Source organism: Rhea americana, unplaced genomic scaffold, assembly GCF_003343005.1.
Source record: "Rhea americana isolate MKP2758 unplaced genomic scaffold, rheAme1 scaffold_256, whole genome shotgun sequence".
In the NCBI taxonomy this organism is placed as follows: domain Eukaryota; kingdom Metazoa; phylum Chordata; class Aves; order Rheiformes; family Rheidae; genus Rhea; species Rhea americana.
In genome coordinates this window covers 998,606-1,019,973 of record NW_028186375.1, presented here as the reverse complement: position 1 = coordinate 1,019,973, position 21,368 = coordinate 998,606, and the positions used below count along the sequence as shown (strand labels likewise).

Sequence of the window (21,368 nt, the reverse complement as noted above, 5' to 3'; positions counted from 1 at the left end):
TTTGGTGTCTGTGCTCTAAGGTACTGGGAACAGAAGCTTCAGATTCCTGCAGTGCTAGAACAGTAACAAAATGAGACTGAATTATGTGAGGGGTTCTTTTTTTTTAATAGAAAACTGAAAGCTATTTGTTGTCTAAACAAGCTGGTTTTCCTTAAACCTATGTTTTCTTTTTTGTTTGTTTTTTTGTTTTTTTTCCTTAGCAATGTCTCAAGCAGGCACGTCGCAGTTTCAGGAAGTCATTCGACAAGAGCTGGAATATTCAATGAAAGTAGAACTTGATAAGATACTTGCAACTGCACCTTCAAATGAGCTAGAGGTAAGGAGTAAGATGAGGATGCAATACAAAGCGTGAGAAATTAAATGTAGGAAATCAAACTGAATTTTATAAAGAGAGACAAATCACAGAATACTGTAATCCTTGTTTTTGTGGTGTGCTCTGATTCTGTGTTGAAAAGTAGCCTGGATACAATGTCAATAGGAGTCTTTCAATTCTATGCAACTAGGTGACAGATTTATTACTAAGCATTTAATCATCTTTGGGTATTAAAGGTTCTATAGAATCTTTAAGGGATTATAGAAAGGGAGGGTAGAGTTGTTCTTGTAAAGATTGGGCTGAATTCTAATTTAGGGTTGTGGTTTTTACTAAAGAGTTGTATTTTATGTATCTGCGTTTCTTTTTGCACCTTGAGTTTTAGTGGAAATGGGTTTAGTTTCTGATTAAATTTTAGTGTGCATATACTTCAGTGCTGACCAAATTTCTCTTGTGACTGGATTGTATGTCAAGTTTTGTAGAAAAGATTCCTAATTAAAACAGATAGGCATTAAATACAAGTATTAACTAATGCATTTTCTCTTTGTAGCACACACAAAAAGACCTGGAAGGATTTCAGAAACTATTTCATAGATTTTTACAAGAAAAGGGACCATCTGTGGACTGGGGGAAGATTCAGAGACCCCCAGAAGATTCTGTAAGTTGCAATGAGGTGACACACTGTAGASAACATATAATTGAGATTTGCCAATTGTGCCAAATAGTGTAGTTACTGTAGAATGGATATAACTATCACAATTCCTTAACATAATGTAGGACAACACTTAATTTGAGCTCTAACTTTAAAAGAATTATTTATAGACATGTTGTATGTGTTCCTGAATATCAGGTCCTGCTTAACATAGGTACCGAGTACTCTGGTGGTATTCTGCTGTTCTTGAGCGCAAGAACAAATGGGACAGGTACCATCTTACTGTTTGGTACCTTCTCTGGAGTTAACTTGTGTTATAGGAGAAATACGTAAGACTCTCGTGGTATGTAGAATACTCATTGCTCCTGCCTGTGAAAGAAGGTTACACATCTCAGATGAGATTGTTTCTATCAATCCATTCTGCTAAGTAATTTGAGAAGGACATATGGCAAGTAGGCTGGATTCTGTAGCTCACTTAGCAATTCTGTACTCTACAGCAGTTCAGTAAAAGCAAGGAATCTGGAAAAAGTAGTGGACTTTTTTAAAGGACTGTAGTTTTCTAGTGCCATGTATGTTGTTAGAAGTTTTAACCTGCCGTTTGAGATACTGCTGAAAAAGCACTAAATCTGTTATTTTTTTTCCCAGTACTGTTTAGTACTGAAATAAACATTTTGTATTACACCTAACCTCATTTTATTGATTCATCTGTGGCCCTAGGCTGTCTTTTGGCTCTTGTGTAAGTAACTGTGTAGCTATGCTATGGATTTTTGCTTTTTTCCCAATGTAGTAATCTTGGCATATTGTGGGACTTCTGTGTCCTTGCACKTTTGTGGTTTCTTTTAGCCTCTCTGTTTGTGATGATTCAATCAAGGCTCTGTTTGCAACTGAAAGGCAGGCTTTCCAGTTTCTTCCAGAACAGATGCAGTGCTGCTCTCTAAAGCATTGAAGAATGATGCTGTTTTAGAGCAAGTCTAGTTTTTTTCCCAGGCTGAGTGTTTTCTTTTAACTTCAAAAGCATGTGATGTGTCTCTCTTCTGTACTGTAACACTGCGTGAAGTGTTGCTTTGGGGAGGAAAATCTACCTTAAATAAAGAGGGCAAAGTGGGAAATTGAAGTTTTAGGTAATATGACTGACACGGAAGGCTGAAGGAAAGAGCATTGCTTTTAGTCTAGAGGGGGATGAGACTCCGAGGAGTGGTAAGTCTCTTAATTATGTAAAAAAGTAGCTGCAATAATGAAAGAAATAGTTCTCTGTTTCAAGATAAAGATAAATCCTGAGATGAAATTTCAGCAATTTGATGCAAGTCAGTGGCTTCTTTGGGGAGAAGGAGAACTATTGTTTTTTTTTTTTTTAATTTGATACATTTCCACTGAAAATGTATCAGTCTGGATGTTGGGAGCAACCCTCAAACAGGAGGGATGGTAAAGCATCAAAATAGATTGATGGGGGATCCAAGCTGTTTAAAAAAAAAAAAAAAGTTAGACAAACATCTGTGAAGAATGCTGTAGATTAGAGGGCTGAAAAGAGGGCAAGATGAGAAAAGATATCTTTTCTTCCTTCTGACTTTTACTGACTTACCCTCATCTGTATCCTTTAGCTATGTAGGAACTTGTGACCACATTAAAAAGAGGAAGGAAAAAAATAAAAAAAGCCCTCTCTTGCATCCATGTGTCACTTTGGCTCAGGTGAGATACTTGACTGGTCTTAGATGAAAATCTGCTTCCTGGCAAGAACTCCAAATCAYATAACCCTATTTGATAAACTCCATAGAAGAAAGTTGGAGAGGAGGGGGAGAGTTAGGGAAAAATATTCCCAAATTTCTTTTCCATGTTTTTTTTTCTCTCCATAGTAAGATTTCTTAGATAAAATAATATGTACATACTTCCTGGACTGGCAGGAGGTGGGTTGAGTAGTTTCAAAAACTGAGAGCCAACTTAACCTCCTTGATTTTTGCTGACTATGAGAATTCTGTTTTCCTGTCCTTCTGAACCCATACTTGTATTTATGCCTCCCCTCTTCTCYCCATTTTAAATCATATGGGGATGTGCCGTGGAAAGTGAAAGGAGTTTTACGTGAAACACTTTCAGGTGATCTACAGTATCGTATCTACCAAATTATTCTTTGCTAAGGAATATGACCTGTGAAGTTATTAGGTAAATGCTGATTTCTTTAAGACCAGAATTACCAGTCTTACTAGTAGGTAAGAATGGTGGGAGCTTATAAAATGAGAAAGAATGATAATTTTGGAAGGGCTTAATAGCAAAGACCATAATAWTGATTTCTTTGGGACTGGTATCCATCTGTTAAATACATGCAGTTTTTTCCTGAGTGCTGTTGTTTAGCTCTCCTTGAGCTCTCTTCAGTTGTGTCTAGTTGAATTTCTTTTCTTAGCTATAAAACTCATCTTATACGCTCCTCCTTATCTTGGTAGGACAGCACAGCAAATGTTATATGTTTATATGTTCTCAGAAAGTTAGTTGGTAATCTGACAAGTGATTTGTAATTATGCATTCAGAAGACCCCATTATAGGGGCAAGAGGATGGAGAAGAGGAAGAGTTTCTCAGCTACTTTTGAAAATTTTTGCATTACAGATATGGTCTAGGAAGGACCTACCCTTCCCAATGTGAATTGGTTTGCCTCCRGTTATTTCAGGGAATTGGTTTGTTCTGTGATCTGTCCAAACCACTGAGAATTCTGGCATGTGTAATCTTCAGCTGATACTGGTAGAGCTCAAAGTATATCTATATATACACACTTGCACATATATACCTACACATGTCTGTATATATACTTAACAAACAAACAAAAAACCCCTCCAATAACCTAAAAACATGGCAGAGTTTAACAGGGTTTATCTTCTAATCTTCTGTTTTACGTAAGATACTTGTGAGTTTCACGTTCAGTGGGAAAGGTGTTTCAGGCTTTTGCCCAACGCTATGCAGGAGCAGAATTTCTGATCAAACTTCCATGGATGACTGAATTATCCATTGTGCTTTCTTTCAGTGCAGTTCTCTGTTTTCTTCCTCAAGTATCTAGGATACTACAGAAGAATGAAAGTAACTCTGAGAAGTAAAAACTCCTGTTAGAACTAGCCAGTAATTTGAAATGTATGAATGATTGTACTGTAATACTCCCCTCTCTTTCTCTGCAATGGGAGGTTTCGTCCTTGACCTCCCTATTTCTAGTGCTGCAACTGATACCAAAGGGGAAGCAAACTGTAGGTTCAAGACAATGATAACAGAAGATTGAAGCCATTTCACATTATATTCACAAACTTCTAACTTGTTTTTTCCTTACAGATGCTTTCCTTCTAAATGTCCAAAGGCTTACAGTGATAGATGGCATAGTTAGAATTCATTCCTGTTACAGTTTTCAGAGAAGAAAATGTACTTAGTGAGAGGGCCATTTAACAAGGAGCCAAGGTAAAGAATGTGAATATGGCAAGTGTAATTTAATCCTGCTAATGTAGATTGCAGCAGTGTGTTTGCTTGAGGTGGAAGCAAAGTCCTGCTGAGAGGCCTCCAAGGGAACTGCACTAATGAAGTTAATCTCAGAGTAGCAATGCAAGACTTTGTCTAAGACATAAAAAGAGCATCCAAAGCAATTTGAGTGTGGAAGGTACTTGTCTATTAGAGATGTGGGTTTTTTGTTTGTTTTTAATGTTTGGATGTTTGTCTGCAGATCAAGTTGTCATTCTGGTGAACTGTATCATGAAGGAGAAGGAAGGAAAAATGGCAAACTCTTAAACAAAAGCAAAATACCTTTCTAATCATTAACTCAGAAAACAAGTTTTAAGGTTCATTTGCTACTATTTCCAAAACTATCCTTTTGGTGCTGAGTAAATAATACCTCGGTGCTCTGTAAATACGTATTGGTTGGTATGGGTGTATTCATTTCCATTCTGCTCATGATGACAGCCTTGTTGCTCATTTTGTCTGTCTCTGGCAAACTTTTCCAAATGTTCTTGCACTGGGAGTATGCTTCTGAAATCTATTAGTCAAACTCCCAGCATTGCTTCATGGAAACTGTTGCAAAAATCACTTCTGTGACATTGTCTACGGAACCAGATGAAACTAGAGGTTGTTTTAGAACAATYGCAAAGCAGTTTTGTTTTGAGACATGTCTCAAATGAGTAACTCTGTAGTCATGCGTCTGTAAGGTTCATCCCTCCTGCCTGTTTTGTCCCTGAAATATTTGCCTATCAGCATCTATTGTCAAACTCAGTATTCCAAATCCTTAGAGCAAAAATTGATCTTTTTGTTATTGTGAAGCACTTCCTACTCTTSTGTGTGCGCTTACAGGTAATCATAGGATCGGTAGGGTTGGAAGGGACCTCTGGAGATCATCTAGTCCAACTTCCCTGCTTGGCAGGGTCACCTAGAGCATGTTAGACAGGGTTGTGTCCAGGCAGGCCTTGAATATCTCCAGAGAAGGAGACTCCACAACCTCTCCGGGCAACCTGTGCCAGGGCTCCGTCACTCTCACAGTGAAGAAATTCCCCCTCACATTCAGGTGGAACTTCCTGTGCTTCAATTTCTGCCCACTGCCTCTACTCCTGTCACATGAGACAACTGAAAAGAGTTTGTCCCTGTCCCTCTGACACCCTCCCTTCAGGTACTTGTACACACTGATCAGATCCCCCCTCAGTCTTCTCTTCCCCAGGCTGAAGAGGCCCAGCTCCAGCCCTCTGATCATCTTTGYAGCCCTGTGCTGGACTCTCTCCAGTGGCTCCATGTCTCTCTTGTCCTGGGGAGCCTAGAACTGGTAAAGTTCACTCTTCTCAATGCACCCCAGGAAACCATTGGTTTTCTTGGCCTCAAGGGCACATTGCTGGCTCATGGTCAACTTGTTGTCCACCAGGACAACAGGTCCTTCTCTGCAGAGCTGCTCTCCAGAAGGTCAGCCAGTTCTGCRTGTTCGTGCTTACACATGACTAGAATTGCTAGATGACAGTGTAGACATGCACTAATCCTGATACAGCAAGGATCCTGCTTGCCTTTTAGTTCTTTGACATTTGTTGTTCTCTGAACCTTCAAGATCTAGGGCTTCACTGCCAGGTTGTCGTTTCCATTGTCTATGCTGAAACTGAATATTTAGCAAGGTTGAGTTATAAATTCTGTGTTGTAGCTGGTGCAAAATCAGCTTTTACTGATTTTACTCTGAGCTTTCTGCATAAGCCAGCTTCAGACATAACTGTGAAGACATAAAAGGGTAGTTGGCACTTGAGCAAGAGCAGATTATTTTGGGACAGTCTGGTCCTTAACTGAAAAGTTGACTTTTTTTTTTTTTTTTTGAAAAACTATATTATCAGTGATGCAACGAACGTAGTGAGTATTGAAACATGAAATTGGTTTTTTTGGCTTTTCTGGCAGCATCTGAACATCGTGGGTGTGACTCATGTCCCACTCAGCTAGAGTTCAAACTTGAGCATTTTCAAATCCATTAGCAATCTAACATAGAGTGGTATTGACCTTACAGTGTACAGGAGATTATGATAGGGAGTGAAGATCTATGCATATTTCTCTTCAGAAATTTACCTAACATCAGGGTTAAATTGCGCTAGCTCCTGTTTGTAGCGAATTGTCCTTTAAGCTTTCTGGTGAGGTATACCTTCAGTACATTAAAATCGGTATTACTCATCTATTTGTTGATGGGAAAAACAGTTGTTTTTAAGGATGTCTATCCAGTCTGAGCAAAAACTTTTTGACGAAACAAAGCAAAAGTCTCACTTTTTTGTATGCTTCTATTGTTGAAATGTTTTAAGAACTTTGGAATCATTCCTGTAGAATTCTGTAGAAAGGCAGTAGTGTTTTTTTTCTTTAGCAATCTTAATTTAACAGCATGTAGCTACTCTTGCACTTGAGTAATTAATCTCAGTATTGACCTTGGGTAGGTAAGGGTCTGTCATATAGGGAATAGTAGGGATTAGTGTAGCTATAGCATAAAGGGCTTAGTAGTTTGGGTGATAGTCTCTTTAGATAAGAGTTGAAAGAATGTGTACACATTTAACTCAGTGCTCGCTTGGAATTGGATATTTGCTAATCAGCTCCTACACTCATGAGCCCTCATGCTGTATCAGCTGTCCCTGCCTTTCTGACAAATCTGTACTTGTAACCTTTTTTTTTCTTTTTTTAACCTTCCATGGTTTATTCAGATGCATCCTGTAGCACTGAAATACTATATCCTATGTCCTGCCTCTTTCATTTATTCTGCATGTTTCCGTTTGAAAATATAGCAGAATAAATGGACTGTGCACCAAATAAACTAACTATGAACAGATGGTGTTCCTGAACGGATATGCATTTGGAAAAAGAGAAGGACTTGCTAGATAACAAAACTCTTTTTCTGTTTTTTTTTTTTTTGTTTTTTTTTTCCATATTAATGTTTTGCCAACCTGTTTATATCAAAGATCCTTGCATAGTATCTGGAAGATTGCTGAAGGCTTTTCTTTCACGTAGCATCTTTTTTGATGGAAGGGTGAATGAGATGCAAAGAATTTTCTATTCTCTTATATGCTACATGGAAATTGTTTTAGCTTATGTTTATAGAAATATGCCTCTGTTATTCTTTTTAGCATATAGAACTGGCCATCGTTATGCTAAAGCAGTGCTTAAGGTCTAAATTACTCTCATGAGAGTTTAGCTCAGTGGTGAAAATCATGTTCTCTCTCATTGGAACTGGAGTTGTTTGTTTGTAACATTCCTTTCTCCACCTTCCCCTAGCAAACGAATCACTAGCTTCCACTTAGCAATAACTCTCAAATGAAGAAGGTCCCATTTTGTTGAATGTCCATTAGAATTGTTCTTTCCTCTGGATCTGCAGTGAGTAGATGACCAGATTTGACATCCAGACTTGTTGCTGTAGCTCGACTTGAAGTTGTGGTTTTATCCAGGAGTCACTGGCCTCTCTGACCCTCAGATTTCCTCCCCTTTGCATGCTTAATACCTCATAGTGTTGCCTCAGAATTAATTTCACGGCAGTAAGTCTGCCTGGCTGTGTAATGCCAACACAGCAAGCATCCTGCTCTGAACTGGCAAGAGACAGTGATTTACAGGAACAGATGAAGTCTTGTTTTYCCTACAGTCCTGTTAGGGAATGCTTAGAATCCATTGCAACTCTTCACACTGGAAGTCCAATGGATGCTGCTGCATAGGTGTAACTGATAGGTATGACCAATGCTGCTGCTAGTAGTTGTTGTCTCAGCTATGCTGACGCGCTGTGATGCATGAACAGTCACATCCAGAGATGCTAAGACATCACTAATGCAAGACCCATCTCCTGTATTGTAACTGCTATCTTTCTGCAGTGTTTATTCAGGTGAGTCACTTCTGTTTTATGGAGCCATGCCAGAACTTTGAGTTTATTGATGACAAGCTCCATAAGCCTACAGTGTTCAGTGATACTTCCAGGTCAGCTGTACCTGGTTGCCAGTCCCTTGAGGTAGGGTGGTATCTTCAGAGGATCCTGTTTACATGTGTCCAAAATACAATTTCTATGCATGAATGATAAAGTTTTATTTTTTGTTTATCGTGAAGATTGTCATGCAAGTTTCTCTTTAAATGAACTTCATAATCTACCAGTTTTTTTTTTTTTTTTTTTTTTTTTACAGATAGGAAAGATTCTGTTTGTATAACTTGTTTTCCTATTTCCTCATATCCTAAGTAGCTGACTCTTCTAGTCCTTATTTACTGCCATCTCATAATGTTTTCAGGAAAGCTTTCTCTAGTAGAAAGTATGTGTGTGTATGGAGTGGGGGGAGTATATGCAGCACATATTGTGTATATGGTAAGCTATGTATGTGTCCTGTTTGCTGTTTGTATCAAATATTAGTCTCCTAGTTCTCTGCATCTCACTTCCTGGAAGAAATGAGCTTCTCGGCTAAGTTGTAAATAAAACAACTCTACAGACTGAAGGCTTTCTCTGTTTTAATTTCAGCTGAATAACTACTGCCAGTCATAAGTCTCCTGATGAAGGGCTATAGTGTTCCTTGGTAACATAAAGTGCTTGTGTGGGGAGTGTGAAATGGTCCTTTTTGAGATTGGTAGATCTGGCTTTTTTAGGAAGTAGCTTTGGTGCTGTGTTTATGTAGGTTGTTAGGGTTGCCCAGCTTAGTTACTTTTTCATGCTAGTATTCTTTCAACAGTTTATGCAGGAAATACCAAGGCTGGTGCATTGGGCATCAGTGATGCAGAGAACATGCTACCTGAAAAACAAACAGATCGACAGCTACAGGTGTGTCTCGAGGCATTTTATATCTTCCCCTGTGTAACATTACAACTTCATGTAAGTGCAAGTGTTGCTGTTTTTAGCTAGTTGAACCTCTACAACTTTATTCAACTAAAGTCCAAGGTGATTTTTTTTTTTTTAATGTTTCATGGAATGTTTAGACTATGAATGCATAAGTCTTCTGAATTAAAAAAAAAAAAAAGACAAGCACAACATTGCCATTATGTTCAGATCAGTTACCTGCTAGACTTTTTTATCAAATTAAACCTGCTTGCAATTAAACCTGCTTACCAGGAAACCAGGAAATAGAAGGAAAAAGATTGACTTCTCTGCTGTGGAGCACTGAGACTCTACATTTGCCAGTGAAGCTTATAGTACATTATTTTGGTAGAATAGGATAAAACTCTCAAATACAGTGCTGCTATAGTCTTCTGCACTACCAGGGTGAAATGCCTGGACATGGAAGAAAAATAAAGTCTGGAGTGAAATGTTTTCTAGCTTTATTTCTAATTTCCTCAAAAGAAAACAGGTTGCTACCTAAACAAGCAGGCAGGCAAATTAGTCTGTAGGCCTCAGAGGATGGCTGAGCTCCTGACTTAAAAAGCACAACCCCAAAKAAATAAATAAATAAAACTTTAAAAACACTTACCTCAGAGAGACAGCCAAGGGTAGATGCTCCCGGAGTAGCTGGTAGTTAGGAATTGTGGAGCAGAGTGCAAGGCAGGCCTGGAGTGCAGGACCAGACCCCCAGCTCTTTGCCACGGCTACCCTGGGAGCCTCTACCAGACTGCTGCCTTCCAGGGACACTGAGCATTTGGGCTCCCCATCAGCCCTGTGACTTCTCTGTCATAGGGCTTTTACCCAAGGGCTCAGAGCGACCTCTGAATTGCTCTCGAGCCAAGTTTGGCTGCACCCAATTTTGCTTATCCTGCATTATGTATCTTTTAAGCCTTTGCTGTAGCAGGACTAAGGACTGTGTAGAAACTTCCAGAATGCTGCTGTTCAGATCTTAAATCTGAAGAGGAGTGTTCTGGTAAGACTTACTGGTCTTGCACTTATGTTACTGCACATCACTGTTATCTTCTGTGGGGCCTCATGACCTAGAGTCAGTAGGAGGGTTTCACACTGGAAAAACTGATGTTTTTTGTGGTGATTTTATTTCAGGTCTGTCTTAGTCTTTTGTCCCTCTGCCCTGGGACTCCATTCATTTCTAGCTGCCTCCTATTCTTCCACCTTCCTATGTCCTAACAACATCAGCTGTCTCTTTATCTGTTCCAGCCTTCTGTCTTCTTCAGATGCCAGAAGTTCAGTTCAGATGCACTTCAACAGAATGTGTAACCTGGAGGCAGAAAGCTGCACAGGGTTTGAGGTAGAAAGTGGGGAGAGGAGAAAGGCTGGAACTGGCAGGAGATCCTAACCAGCAAATCTAGAGGAGGGCATGGACAGCACTGTTTCTTGAAGAGGTAGGGAGGAAAGCAAGGCAAAAGTGGATGAATATTTCCCTTCTGGTCACCAGCGTCCTTACCTTGTGTGTGTTTCTTGGAGTAATGTATGGCACGATCCTGTTATCTCTAGATACTGCATGACTAATTCTGAAGATGTGTTTGTGATTAGAACAAGTTATTTAATTTCTTGATATTGGTAGATAAAGAATATTTTTTTGTCCGAAAAGAACTGTTACATCCTCCTAAAAGAAAGTATAGAATGGAAGGACTTACTATACCATTTGTCTTACAAAGTGGTCAAACTGAGATACCTTTCAGTATCATACTTGATTCATAACAGGAACTTGCATAAGTCATTTATAACTCCTGACACCCCGAGACCTTGTTTGAAAGCGCCTCTCTCAGAGCAGTGAGTCTTATTGTGGTGACATAGGTACATTTCTAGGGAATCAAAGTTCTGGTTTTCCGAACGTTATGTTCAAGCTAGTCTTGGCTGAAACAAATTTTCCCTCTCTTCTCTTTTAGTGATCCATACAGATTTTACTGACAAATCTTTGTGCTAATAACTTAAACGGTATATTGTTTCTAATATTAACATTCTCTGTTGATTAAATAGAAAATAGTATGCCAACATTACTTGCTTTCTTTAATTGGAACCTGGATGTTAGCAGATGACTGCAAAAATGATTGTGTTGCTCCTTGCTGCTTGAGCCATGGTAACTCTGTTTACCTTCTAGCTGGCCGGCTGCAAGTGTGAAATAAAATCTGTTTACTATATCTGTTACTGTGACTTGTCTGGAAGGTAGTAACTTAAATGTGTATTTTTTTTTTCTTTTTTTCATTCTTGCTCTTATACTAAACCCTTATTTATCTTGCACATAACTATAACTCTCAGGATAGGTTTGTGTGTTAGTCATAAGGCTCCTTACTTGCATTTGCTAACTCAAGGTGTTTTGGCGTAGGGAACCTCTACTGCTTTTGGAACATAGATGGAGATAGTTAGTTCTGAACTTCTGTTGTAGGTGAAAACACAAGAACTTGGTTAAGAGCATGTAGATTGAAACATTTCTGTCTTGAATGTGTTGGTTGGTTGCTGTAGAGTCATGAGCAAGTTACCTCAACCTGGGAAAAGTATAGTGAGGGGGTATGTGTACTCCTAGTTTCGTTTCTTTGCTTGGAAACAGAGAAATTGCACATACCTGAGACAAGCAACAAACTTCCTGGTACAAGTGTCATTTGTGCAGAATGTAGCCTTTAAAAATTGCATTAAAGCAAAGTAATTGTTAGACTTATTTGTTAAACCTCATCATTTTACTTTCATATCTTCACTTTGATACATATATCACAAAGTTATCTAAATCTGTCTTGTTCTCCAGTAATACTGCCCACTGAATCAAAAATTACATCAGAACATTGACATAGATGTTTATGTTCAACAATAAAGTTAGAGTGTCTCAGCAGGGAATCTAGTGCTATTTATTATATATATTTAGTATGTTTCACATTAATTCAAAAATACTTTTGTGAGGTGATAGGGGTTTCAAATCAAGTCAGTTGCTTATTTTGGAGTGCGTATCTTGTGCATTGGGAAACTTTTCTAAATGGAACGAGTTTAAGCTGTTGGGTCAAGAAGCACCTCTGATGATTAGGACACGTTTCCACTGCTGAGTAAGGAGAGTTTAGTTAGTGATTGTGCTATAACTTGTGGAGTGAGCTTATCTTACACATCATATGTATATTTACTGTAAGCTTTCCGGATTATGCATAAAGTAGAATTTCCCCTCGTGTGAAGAATCTGCTTTAACCTGCCATCTGTGGCATACGGGAATGTTGGAATTGCGCAACCCTCCCCTCTGTCCCCACACATCCGGGTAAGAAATATGACTCTTGTTCCAGTGTGATGTGGATTTCTCTTCATACCGTAGCCTGAATTGACCAAAGCAAGCACAGAGTTTTGAAAACTACCTGGGACGTGTTTTGTTTGCTTGTTTTGTAAATGAGTTGTGGATCTTCCACATCCTTTATCAGAGCTAAAGCCATTTCTTTGGTGCTAGAATACATTAAAAGCAGAAACACAAAGGCTTTCCTTCAAAAGAAAATCTCTAGAAAGGCAGGCTAAAGGATAATTATATTGATTTTGCTCTAAGAGTTTTGACATGATATTTACCATTGCACTGTTAGCATTGTTTCCTTAAGTGCTCTGGATTAGGAGAGAAGCAATGCTTAACACAAGGGACACTGAATTTCATTACACACCTGGTTTTGTTCTCTATCCTGAGCCCAAAACATAGTCCATACTCATTTTTAAACCTGTAGGATATAGCTATGAGCAAGGTAGAAAGCTTCTTGTGAGATTTGATGCAAGCTGGATGAACAGTTCCTGAAAACAGCAGGGTAAGAGGAGCTAGAAACATTCTTCCTCTGTGCAGCATGGTAGTGGAAGAGGTGAGTTATATTGGACTAGTAACTGGAATAAAAAGTCATTTAGACTGAGCCAGAGAACTAAGCTTTTTACTAAATTGTTTCATCCAACAACCTCAGTGCAAAATACCAAAAAATCTACTGTGTATTTAAGCTGCTTAAAGAAGAAGCATTATGTCCTGCGTGCAGTGCCTGTTTTCTTAAATTGTGGCCTCACTGGAGGAGGGCATCTTACTGGGGAAGTGAGTTAAATGGCTCACAAGGAGATCCCCGCTCCTCCTGCAGGGCAAGAGGAGGATTGTGCTAAGTCAGTTCCTCAGACCCTCAAGTCAGTTCTCTGGATGTCTGGAAGAAGAGACTGAGGCACCTTTTCATTTGAGTGAAGCTGACTATGACTGGTGCTATATTTATAAAACCTTTCTCAAGAGAAGATCTTACTTAATATGAACCAGGTTGTTTTAGAATCCTTTTACAAATGTTCTTTAGTGACCTAAATCATACAAATGACTCTGGGTATTGTTGTCAAATTTAAAGCTTTGAAAGGTTTTTAGGAAAAAGCAGTTTCCTAGCAAATACCTGAATGCTTCCTATAACTGCTTTCTTACAGATCCAGCCCTATGAGAAGATAAAGGCCAGAGGACTGCCTGATAACATTGCTTCTGTACTGAACAAACTGGTCGTCGTGAAACTAAATGGTGGCCTGGGCACAAGCATGGGTTGTAAAGGCCCCAAAAGTCTTATTGGGGTGCGCAATGAGAACACCTTCTTGGATCTGACAGTTCAGCAGATTGAGGTAATTTCTGATGRGCTTTGAGAATTACTGTGGAGACTTCAAGGGGTCTGTGAACTGGAACCTAATCTGAAACCCACCTAAAACTGAAATTCTTGCCACTACAGAAGAACCTTCCTTGATGAGTGTGATCTCGGTTAAATATCTGATTGACTAACTGGTAGTGCTTTGGGTTTTTTTTGAGCGAGGAGAAATGAAGATCTACTTCTTGTTTGACACCGCTGCTGTCACTTAGCATGCTGGGTTTTAGAGTTGTACTTTGGAATAAAGCATTCCCCTATTTCCTGCAAGCAAGACGCATGGGACTAGTCCTGTGTAATCCTTTAAGTGTAATCACAGCAGAGGCTTACCAAAAGAACGAGGAGAGGGAAATGGAGTCTGGTCAGAGTGCTAGTGGCGGAGTAGGGAATTGCTTTGGAAGGAATGGGCAAGGGTGATGCCCAGCTTACATGGATAAAGGGACAGAGCAATCAGCAGTTGAACTCTGTCCACTCCACACCTGTTGCTGCAAGTGTAATTCAGCGGGTGGACACAAATCCAGGCAGTGATGGCTGTGCCCATAAACACAACGGTCAAATTGTGGAGTCAACCTGTGGTAGCTAACTGCTGGGCATCCTCTAGGTGCAAGTTCAAACTCAGCTTTTTAAAAGCTTTGTTATATAGCTTAGAAAAAAAGCTTTTCACAGCAGCTTAGAGTTCCTGGTCCAATTAAAACCCTCATCTTAGAAGTGATTGCTGGGATTTCCCTCTGAAAAAAGAAAAGTAAAAGAAAGTAACAGCTGGTGGTGCTGAGAGGGAGCATTTCAGCTTATGTTTTTAATGCAGAGAGTTCCTCTTGCAGCAGATAATTAAGATGGTCATTATAGTTGGAAACTGGGTGCGTGTGTTCTGCAGTTCCTAGAGCTCAGAGCATTTCTGCTTTAATTCTTTGTTTTGTTTGGAGTGGTGCTCTCCCACACAGGTTAGACATTCCTATACAAGACTTAGATTAGCATCGCACTAAYGCTGTCCTAATCCTTTACTGCTGCAGGTGCTTTCTCAAAAGGGTCACTGAGGCAGTCTCTGACTTCACTAGAGGTTAATGATCCCAAACTCTGCCCAGTGGATAAGGGTGATCTGATTCACCAAGCCCTGAACTCACTGAAGTATCTTTTCTGCCTGGCTATATTTTTGATGGAACTCTGTCTTGTTTTCTGAATTCTACCTTTGCTGTGCTGTCGATGTGAAAATGATCCCCTGTATTTCAGCTCCATTTTATAGGTGCCTGAAAAATTGTAACATTCCAACTAGTATGTACTCTTGATACTATTAACCTATTCATAGTCCACCAAAATGGCTTAAAAGTACTTACTGTGCATAAGAGATGGAAGCTTTTGCAACCTCACCCTTTAAATGTACAGTACGCAGAGTCTTATTCTGATGGTTTAATAATTTTTGAGGAAAACACACCTTTTTAATAAATGATAATTTAAAGTTTAAAATAATTTTTTGGTTTTCAAATTCTGAGTCTTGATGTGGATTTAAAAACAAAGATTATTTATGCAGTAACTAATGTGGCCCTTGTCTTAAATACTTCATTATTTACAAGGATTTGTTTTCCTTTACCTGATTTATTATCAATTCCATTGGTATAAGAATCTCTTTCCTGTAACAAACAGACAAAATAGACTGGAAATAATAAATGCATTAATTTCCTGGAAACTCTTAGGTGGCAGGATTAAAGCTAGTAATCTATGCTGAATTTACCATTTCTTTCCCATCTCAGCATTTAAACAAAATCTACAACACCGATGTTCCTCTTGTTCTAATGAATTCCTTCAACACTGATGAAGACACCAAGAAAATCTTGCAGAAATACAGTCACAGCCGTGTGAAAATATATACTTTTAATCAAAGCAGGTACCAAAAAATTTCTCTCCTCTACTTGGGATAGAAGGAAAGACTAGCTTGCTCTTTCTCATACTGGTATAGGGCTTAGTTTGAGGTGGCTACCTAATAATGGCATCTTTTATACTTAACATTCAGTCTCTTTTGGGGTGGTCTTCGGCTGTAATATGAGGAAGCTTTGGTAAAGGCAGAGACAGTGTACTGAAACTGGAGAGAAGGGTGAGGGAATTACAGTTTCAAGAAGTGTTTTGAGTAGCAGCATACTGGATGCTGGGGACTTGATTCCTGAATTTGCTTTCAGGATCCCTGGGCTCTGGAGGGAGACAGAGCTTGGCTTTCCTGCCAAGAAAAAACTGATCCGACGTGGCTGATGGATGTTGGAGGTGTGCAGGTAGTACAGGGCGGGCTCTGACCCTATGTGTCAGAAGAAAGCTGTTTTACCTCACAGTCTGAGGACTGAGTAAGAGATTTGCATTCTACATCTTCAAAGTGGATGGATCTTCCAATTCACAGTACTTAAACTAACCTGGAAAGCTCAGGTTTAAAAACTGTGTATAAAAAAACCTGCACTTTTACCACTGCCTTTTGTTTTACTTCATGCTAGTCTGACATTGGTGAGAGCTTAACAAAACCATTGCCTTCCCAGGTATCCTAGAATTAACAAGGAAACTCTGCTGCCAATAGCCAAGGATGTATCTTACTCGGGAGAGAATACAGAGTGCTGGTATCCCCCAGGCCATGGAGACATCTACGCCAGCTTCTATAACTCTGGTCTGCTGGATAACCTTATTGGAGAGGGGAAGGAATATATTTTTGTATCCAATATAGATAACTTGGGTGCCACTGTGGACCTTTACATTCTTAACCATCTTATGAACCCACCCAATGGAAAACGTTGTGAATTTGTCATGGAAGTCACAAACAAAACCAGGGCAGATGTGAAGGTAAAAACAAATAGTTACTCAAGTCTGTTCGAATGCCTTGCATCTTGGTAAAATCTAGACATCTTCTCTTCTGTATGCATGAACTCAGACATACAGTAAATCTTCTTACAGCTATTTCAGGCACCATTTAACACATCAGCTGTGATCTAATTTGAGATGCACAAAATCAGCAAGTTTATGAAGTGCTAATTCATGGAACAAATTGGATCTAGGTTTGGGGCAACAGCAGACAAAGCCTGGACTTGACAGATCACTGAAAACACAAGTAATTTCTGCAGGATGTAGGTCGCAACCTCGCTGTCTTCCCCAGACTCTCCCTTACAAAGGGGAGAAGTTGGGGATGCTGAAAGCAGAGCACAGAGGGGAGGGATGCAGCAGTTCTGTCACTACTGATTGAAGATTGCCTGAGCTACGTAGGCTGCAGTTTACATGTGAATTACACAGCTCGCTTTGTCGTGGCTGCCAGTCAGCATCCTGCCCTCACCACTTGTCAGATGGGCTAGTAGAACCTGACACATTATAAACTGATTTGTCAAGTAACAGTACTTTGCCCCTATTCTTTTAAATATGAGGATGGTGGGTGGGAAATGCAGTTTTCTTATTCATTAGCCATTAAGAAAAGTCTAACTTGGTTCCATAAAACCACTATGGTTAGTGGTTATATAGCTATTCAGTATAAGAAGACAGGGCTTCATCCATGGATAGTCCAGGTTACTGAAGCAACGCTTGTTTCTCCAGTAAGTGCTGCAGATACATAACAGAGATAAGTTAGAGTCTTGGAATCTAGCGAAGTTCTGCTGAAGGTCATCTTTAAACTACAGCACTTTCAAAAGAATCTCAGCAGCTTTCATTGAAAGAAAACACTGTCTTTAGAGCACTGACATGTTATTGCTTGACAGTTCTGACTGTCATTTAAACATATTCTGTAGTTAGGAACCTGGTACCTGAACACAGGCAACATGTTTTCACTGGGGCTTAACTTTCAAGAGTACCAAAACATTGCATGTGTTTTGGGTAGGGGGAGAGCTGCTCAGCTGGCCTGTCATGAATGGGACTTAAACTTGTTCTTTTACCCTTGCAGGGTGGGACACTTACGCAATATGAAAACAAGCTGAGACTTGTGGAAATAGCTCAGGTCCCAAAAGCACACGTTGACGAATTCAAGTCTGTGTCAAAATTCAAAATATTCAATACGAACAACTTGTGGATTGCTTTGTCTGCAATTAAAAGGCTGCAAGAGAAAAATGCTATTGACATGGAGATCATTGTTAACCCAAAGGTAATCAGACAGGAAGATTTTTAAGGAAACACTCGAAAGAACTGTTTGTTTCTAGGCAACTGAATAGTGGTTGCTACTTTCAAAAAGGAGCCAGTTGGTTGATTAATGCAGAACTCTTAAGTATGTTTGATTCTCATTCTGAGCGTATTTATCTGCTGGCCATGCTTACGCAAGCTTTCTCTTCCAGACCCTGGATGGAGGCTTGAATGTTATCCAGTTGGAGACTGCAGTTGGTGCTGCTATTAAGAGTTTTGAGAACTCTCTGGGGATAAACGTACCTCGTAGTCGGTTTTTGCCTGTTAAGACCACGTCGGATCTCTTGCTTGTGATGTCTAATTTGTATAGCCTTAACGCTGGATCCTTAACAATGAGTGAGAAACGTGAATTTCCAACGGTGCCTCTGGTCAAACTGGGAAGTTCTTTCACAAAGGTAACCTGCTGTAGTTACACTTTGTTTTCATCTTTTAGAATAAAAATGCAATTCACAGGTTAAAAGGGAGGTTGGCTTTATCTGCCTCTATCCATCTGGATGTTCCTGTTTGCTTTAAATTACCCTGCTAGAATGCAAACTGCTTAGTATCTGTGCCTGCTGTCTTACTCTGTGCTCCTTCACCCTGTCAGCCAAGGAAGCAGAAGGGTGAATTGGATTGTGTGTTCTCTAGCGCTCCCCAACTCTTACCCAATACTGCTGTCACTGTTTCTCATGTCTGTAGTTATCATCTCTGACAGAAATGACAATATCATGCTGCTTCCAAAGTAGCAACATTTATATTTGGCAGATGAGCTTCTAGAAAGATCTCTCAGATAGCTTTCTGAAAACTCTCTTGCTTGTCTTAGTCCGCAAATGGATTTAAAACAGTCTCTATTCTTTTCCCTCCCCAAAGGTTCAGGATTACCTGCGGAGGTTTGAAAGCATACCAGATATGCTTGAACTGGATCATCTCACAGTTTCAGGTGATGTTACATTTGGGAAGAATGTTTCATTAAAGGTGAGCATATAAATGGGACCCGCTTGCGTATATACGATCTCTGCTATGCTTGAAGAAAACTGATCCTACCTAAATCACTGACTTCATGCACAGTCAACTGGCAACATTCCTAGTAATTAAAAAACTAACCCCTTGCGCTTGTTCATAAGGGTCCCCGTTCAATCAGCAGAGCTGCTTCTCTGTATGGTTTCATTACAAGTTGAGGTTTCTGTCTACCAGCAGAGTACCTTGAAAACCGTAGACCTCATGACTCTGTGCTCAAAACAGTGCTTGTGCCTTTTTCCCTTAGCTCTACAAGGCATGTACCACCTGGCCTCCCAGGCTGGCTTTACAGGTCCATTTTCATCAATTTGTGTTCTTAGTGAAATACACAGCTGAGCAATTTTGCRTGTCATCTCAAATTCTTCATTCTTCTTCCTTAATTTAAGAGCCTGTTTGGCCAGATCTGGCCAACCCCACCAAAACACTGGTGGCAGCAGCTGAACTCACCTAGACTGTTACAGAGCCATGACGATCAGTGCAAGATGTGAGGCAGCCTCCGGAAACTGAGCTGCCTCAGGCTGTTCTCTGAACCTGCAGGCTCAGYTGCTCCACTCTGTTCCCAGCCCTGTGTGGGGCACAGCAGTTCTGTTCGGTTGCCTTAGGGCTGCAGTGGGGACCTGCGTCATGACATGCTAACGGGGCGTTAACAGTCTTGCACCCAAGAGCAAAGAGCCCTGATAGCACTCACAGCAACCAGCTCTCACAAATAAGGCATCAGCTTAACTTGTAATCTGGCAGTATCTATTGTGCTGGTAATTGCAGCCTTTCCAGTAGTGCTTGTTTTAAACTTTTTCATGCAAAAAAAAAATTACCTCTCTGCAGAGACAGTAACTCAGTCCAAGTGCATGCACGATCTGGCTTTGTTACAGCTGCTATCTAGCTGGACTTCTAAACAAAAATACTCTTGTTCATTCTAAATCAAGCATTACTACCAAGCAAAGTTTCTAAATGCGTGTTCCTCTCAAAATTTAGGGAACTGTCATCATCATTGCAAATCATGGCGACAGAATTGACATCCCAGCTGGAGCTCTACTAGAGAACAAAATTGTATCTGGCAATCTTCGGATCTTGGACCACTGAGTCAGTGAAATGGCACAGGCGGTTCTGCGTACTGCTGTGTTACACCAGCCTCCTCCTGGAAGAACCTTCTAAGCATTAGAAATAAGAAGTACACAGAGGGCTTATGCTTTGTCATCGTCACAGTACCCTGCAGTATTAATTTAAAATTAATTTCTCTTGCTTATCTTTTTAAGCAACACACAGTGCAAAGGATGTGTGTGTGTAAGTAAGTAATGCTTCGGTCCTTAAAGAGATTCTGTAACTCGGTTAATATATCCTTGAAGTGCAATACTGTTTGTCTTGGGGGTAAGATGGACAGATCTTTGATTAAGAAGTTCAGAGGCTTGCCTCTTTCTGCAGTTACAATTCAAAACTACTAAAATGTTAAAGCTGTGAAGCAATACACATGGGACATGGGTAGCTGCTCCTGTGACTTATTATGAAGTATAAATGGCAGATGCAGTTGAAAACCAAATGTTTCACAACTGCTAAATGAGCTGTTATGGACCCTGTATTTCATCTGTTCACAAATATCACAACCCTAATTGTCTTTAAACTCTTCCCCACCCCCAAAACCAGTAGTTGAAGTGTTCTATCACAATACGCTCTACATCGAGATACTGGGGTAAGGCTGTCAAAACCTCTGTTTCTGTATTGTGATAGGGAGAGGAAATGGGGATGTTTCAAACTCACCCGAAGAATCTTGAGAGAAATGCCTCAGTATCCAAGTGTGGCGTTTGCTTTCTCACATCCCCTTTAAGACTGGATCTCCTGTTAACAAACACCTTAAACCTTGTTCTGCCCTATTCAATACATGGATTATATCACTTTGAGTACACCCATGTTCATATTGTTACAGTCATGTATGTTAATTTATCACTTGCGTTATTTCTAAATTTGTACAGGAATCAAGATCCCTCTCATGATCACGTTTTTGATTTCTTAATGTTTCTCTCATATTTACATGCAGACAGCTTTATTTTATAAGCTTAGTATAACACAGGTATATATCATTAAAGAAGTTGGTCTTTAAAAACAACTGTGATTTTTTTTATAGCTTTATTGTGACGGACAATTTAACGACAGCTGTTGTGTTACCAGATAAGCATGCCTGCCTGAAGAACTCATAGGCACACGCACTGTAGACCATTCCCTTGTACATAATCATCACAGGGTTAGGCACTCGGACTAGGTTAGGTAACGAGTGGGAGGTGAAATACACAGGCACTTTTACTTAGTACTGGCAGCTTCCAGTCTTAAAAGGTAGCATTAAAAACTCTTAAATAAATTAATTTCAGTTGCACCTTTCTCTGTAGTGTAAC

General features: G+C 39.8%; 1 protein-coding gene across 1 annotated transcript in view; it reads left to right on the top strand.

The window, feature by feature from the left end:
- UGP2 (UDP-glucose pyrophosphorylase 2) overlaps positions 1-21,349 on the top strand; it is a 27,437-nt gene extending 6,088 nt beyond the window's left edge. Inside the window, exons 2-10 of the mRNA XM_085307277.1 lie at positions 201-316; positions 861-968; positions 13,664-13,849; positions 15,612-15,745; positions 16,380-16,677; positions 17,759-17,956; positions 18,144-18,386; positions 18,841-18,945; positions 19,960-21,349. Coding sequence (XP_085163403.1) covers positions 201-316; positions 861-968; positions 13,664-13,849; positions 15,612-15,745; positions 16,380-16,677; positions 17,759-17,956; positions 18,144-18,386; positions 18,841-18,945; positions 19,960-20,067 — 1,496 coding nt within the window. The 3' untranslated portion in view covers positions 20,068-21,349. The remainder of the gene's footprint in view (positions 1-200; positions 317-860; positions 969-13,663; positions 13,850-15,611; positions 15,746-16,379; positions 16,678-17,758; positions 17,957-18,143; positions 18,387-18,840; positions 18,946-19,959) is intronic.
- Positions 21,350-21,368: the final 19 nt, after the last annotated feature.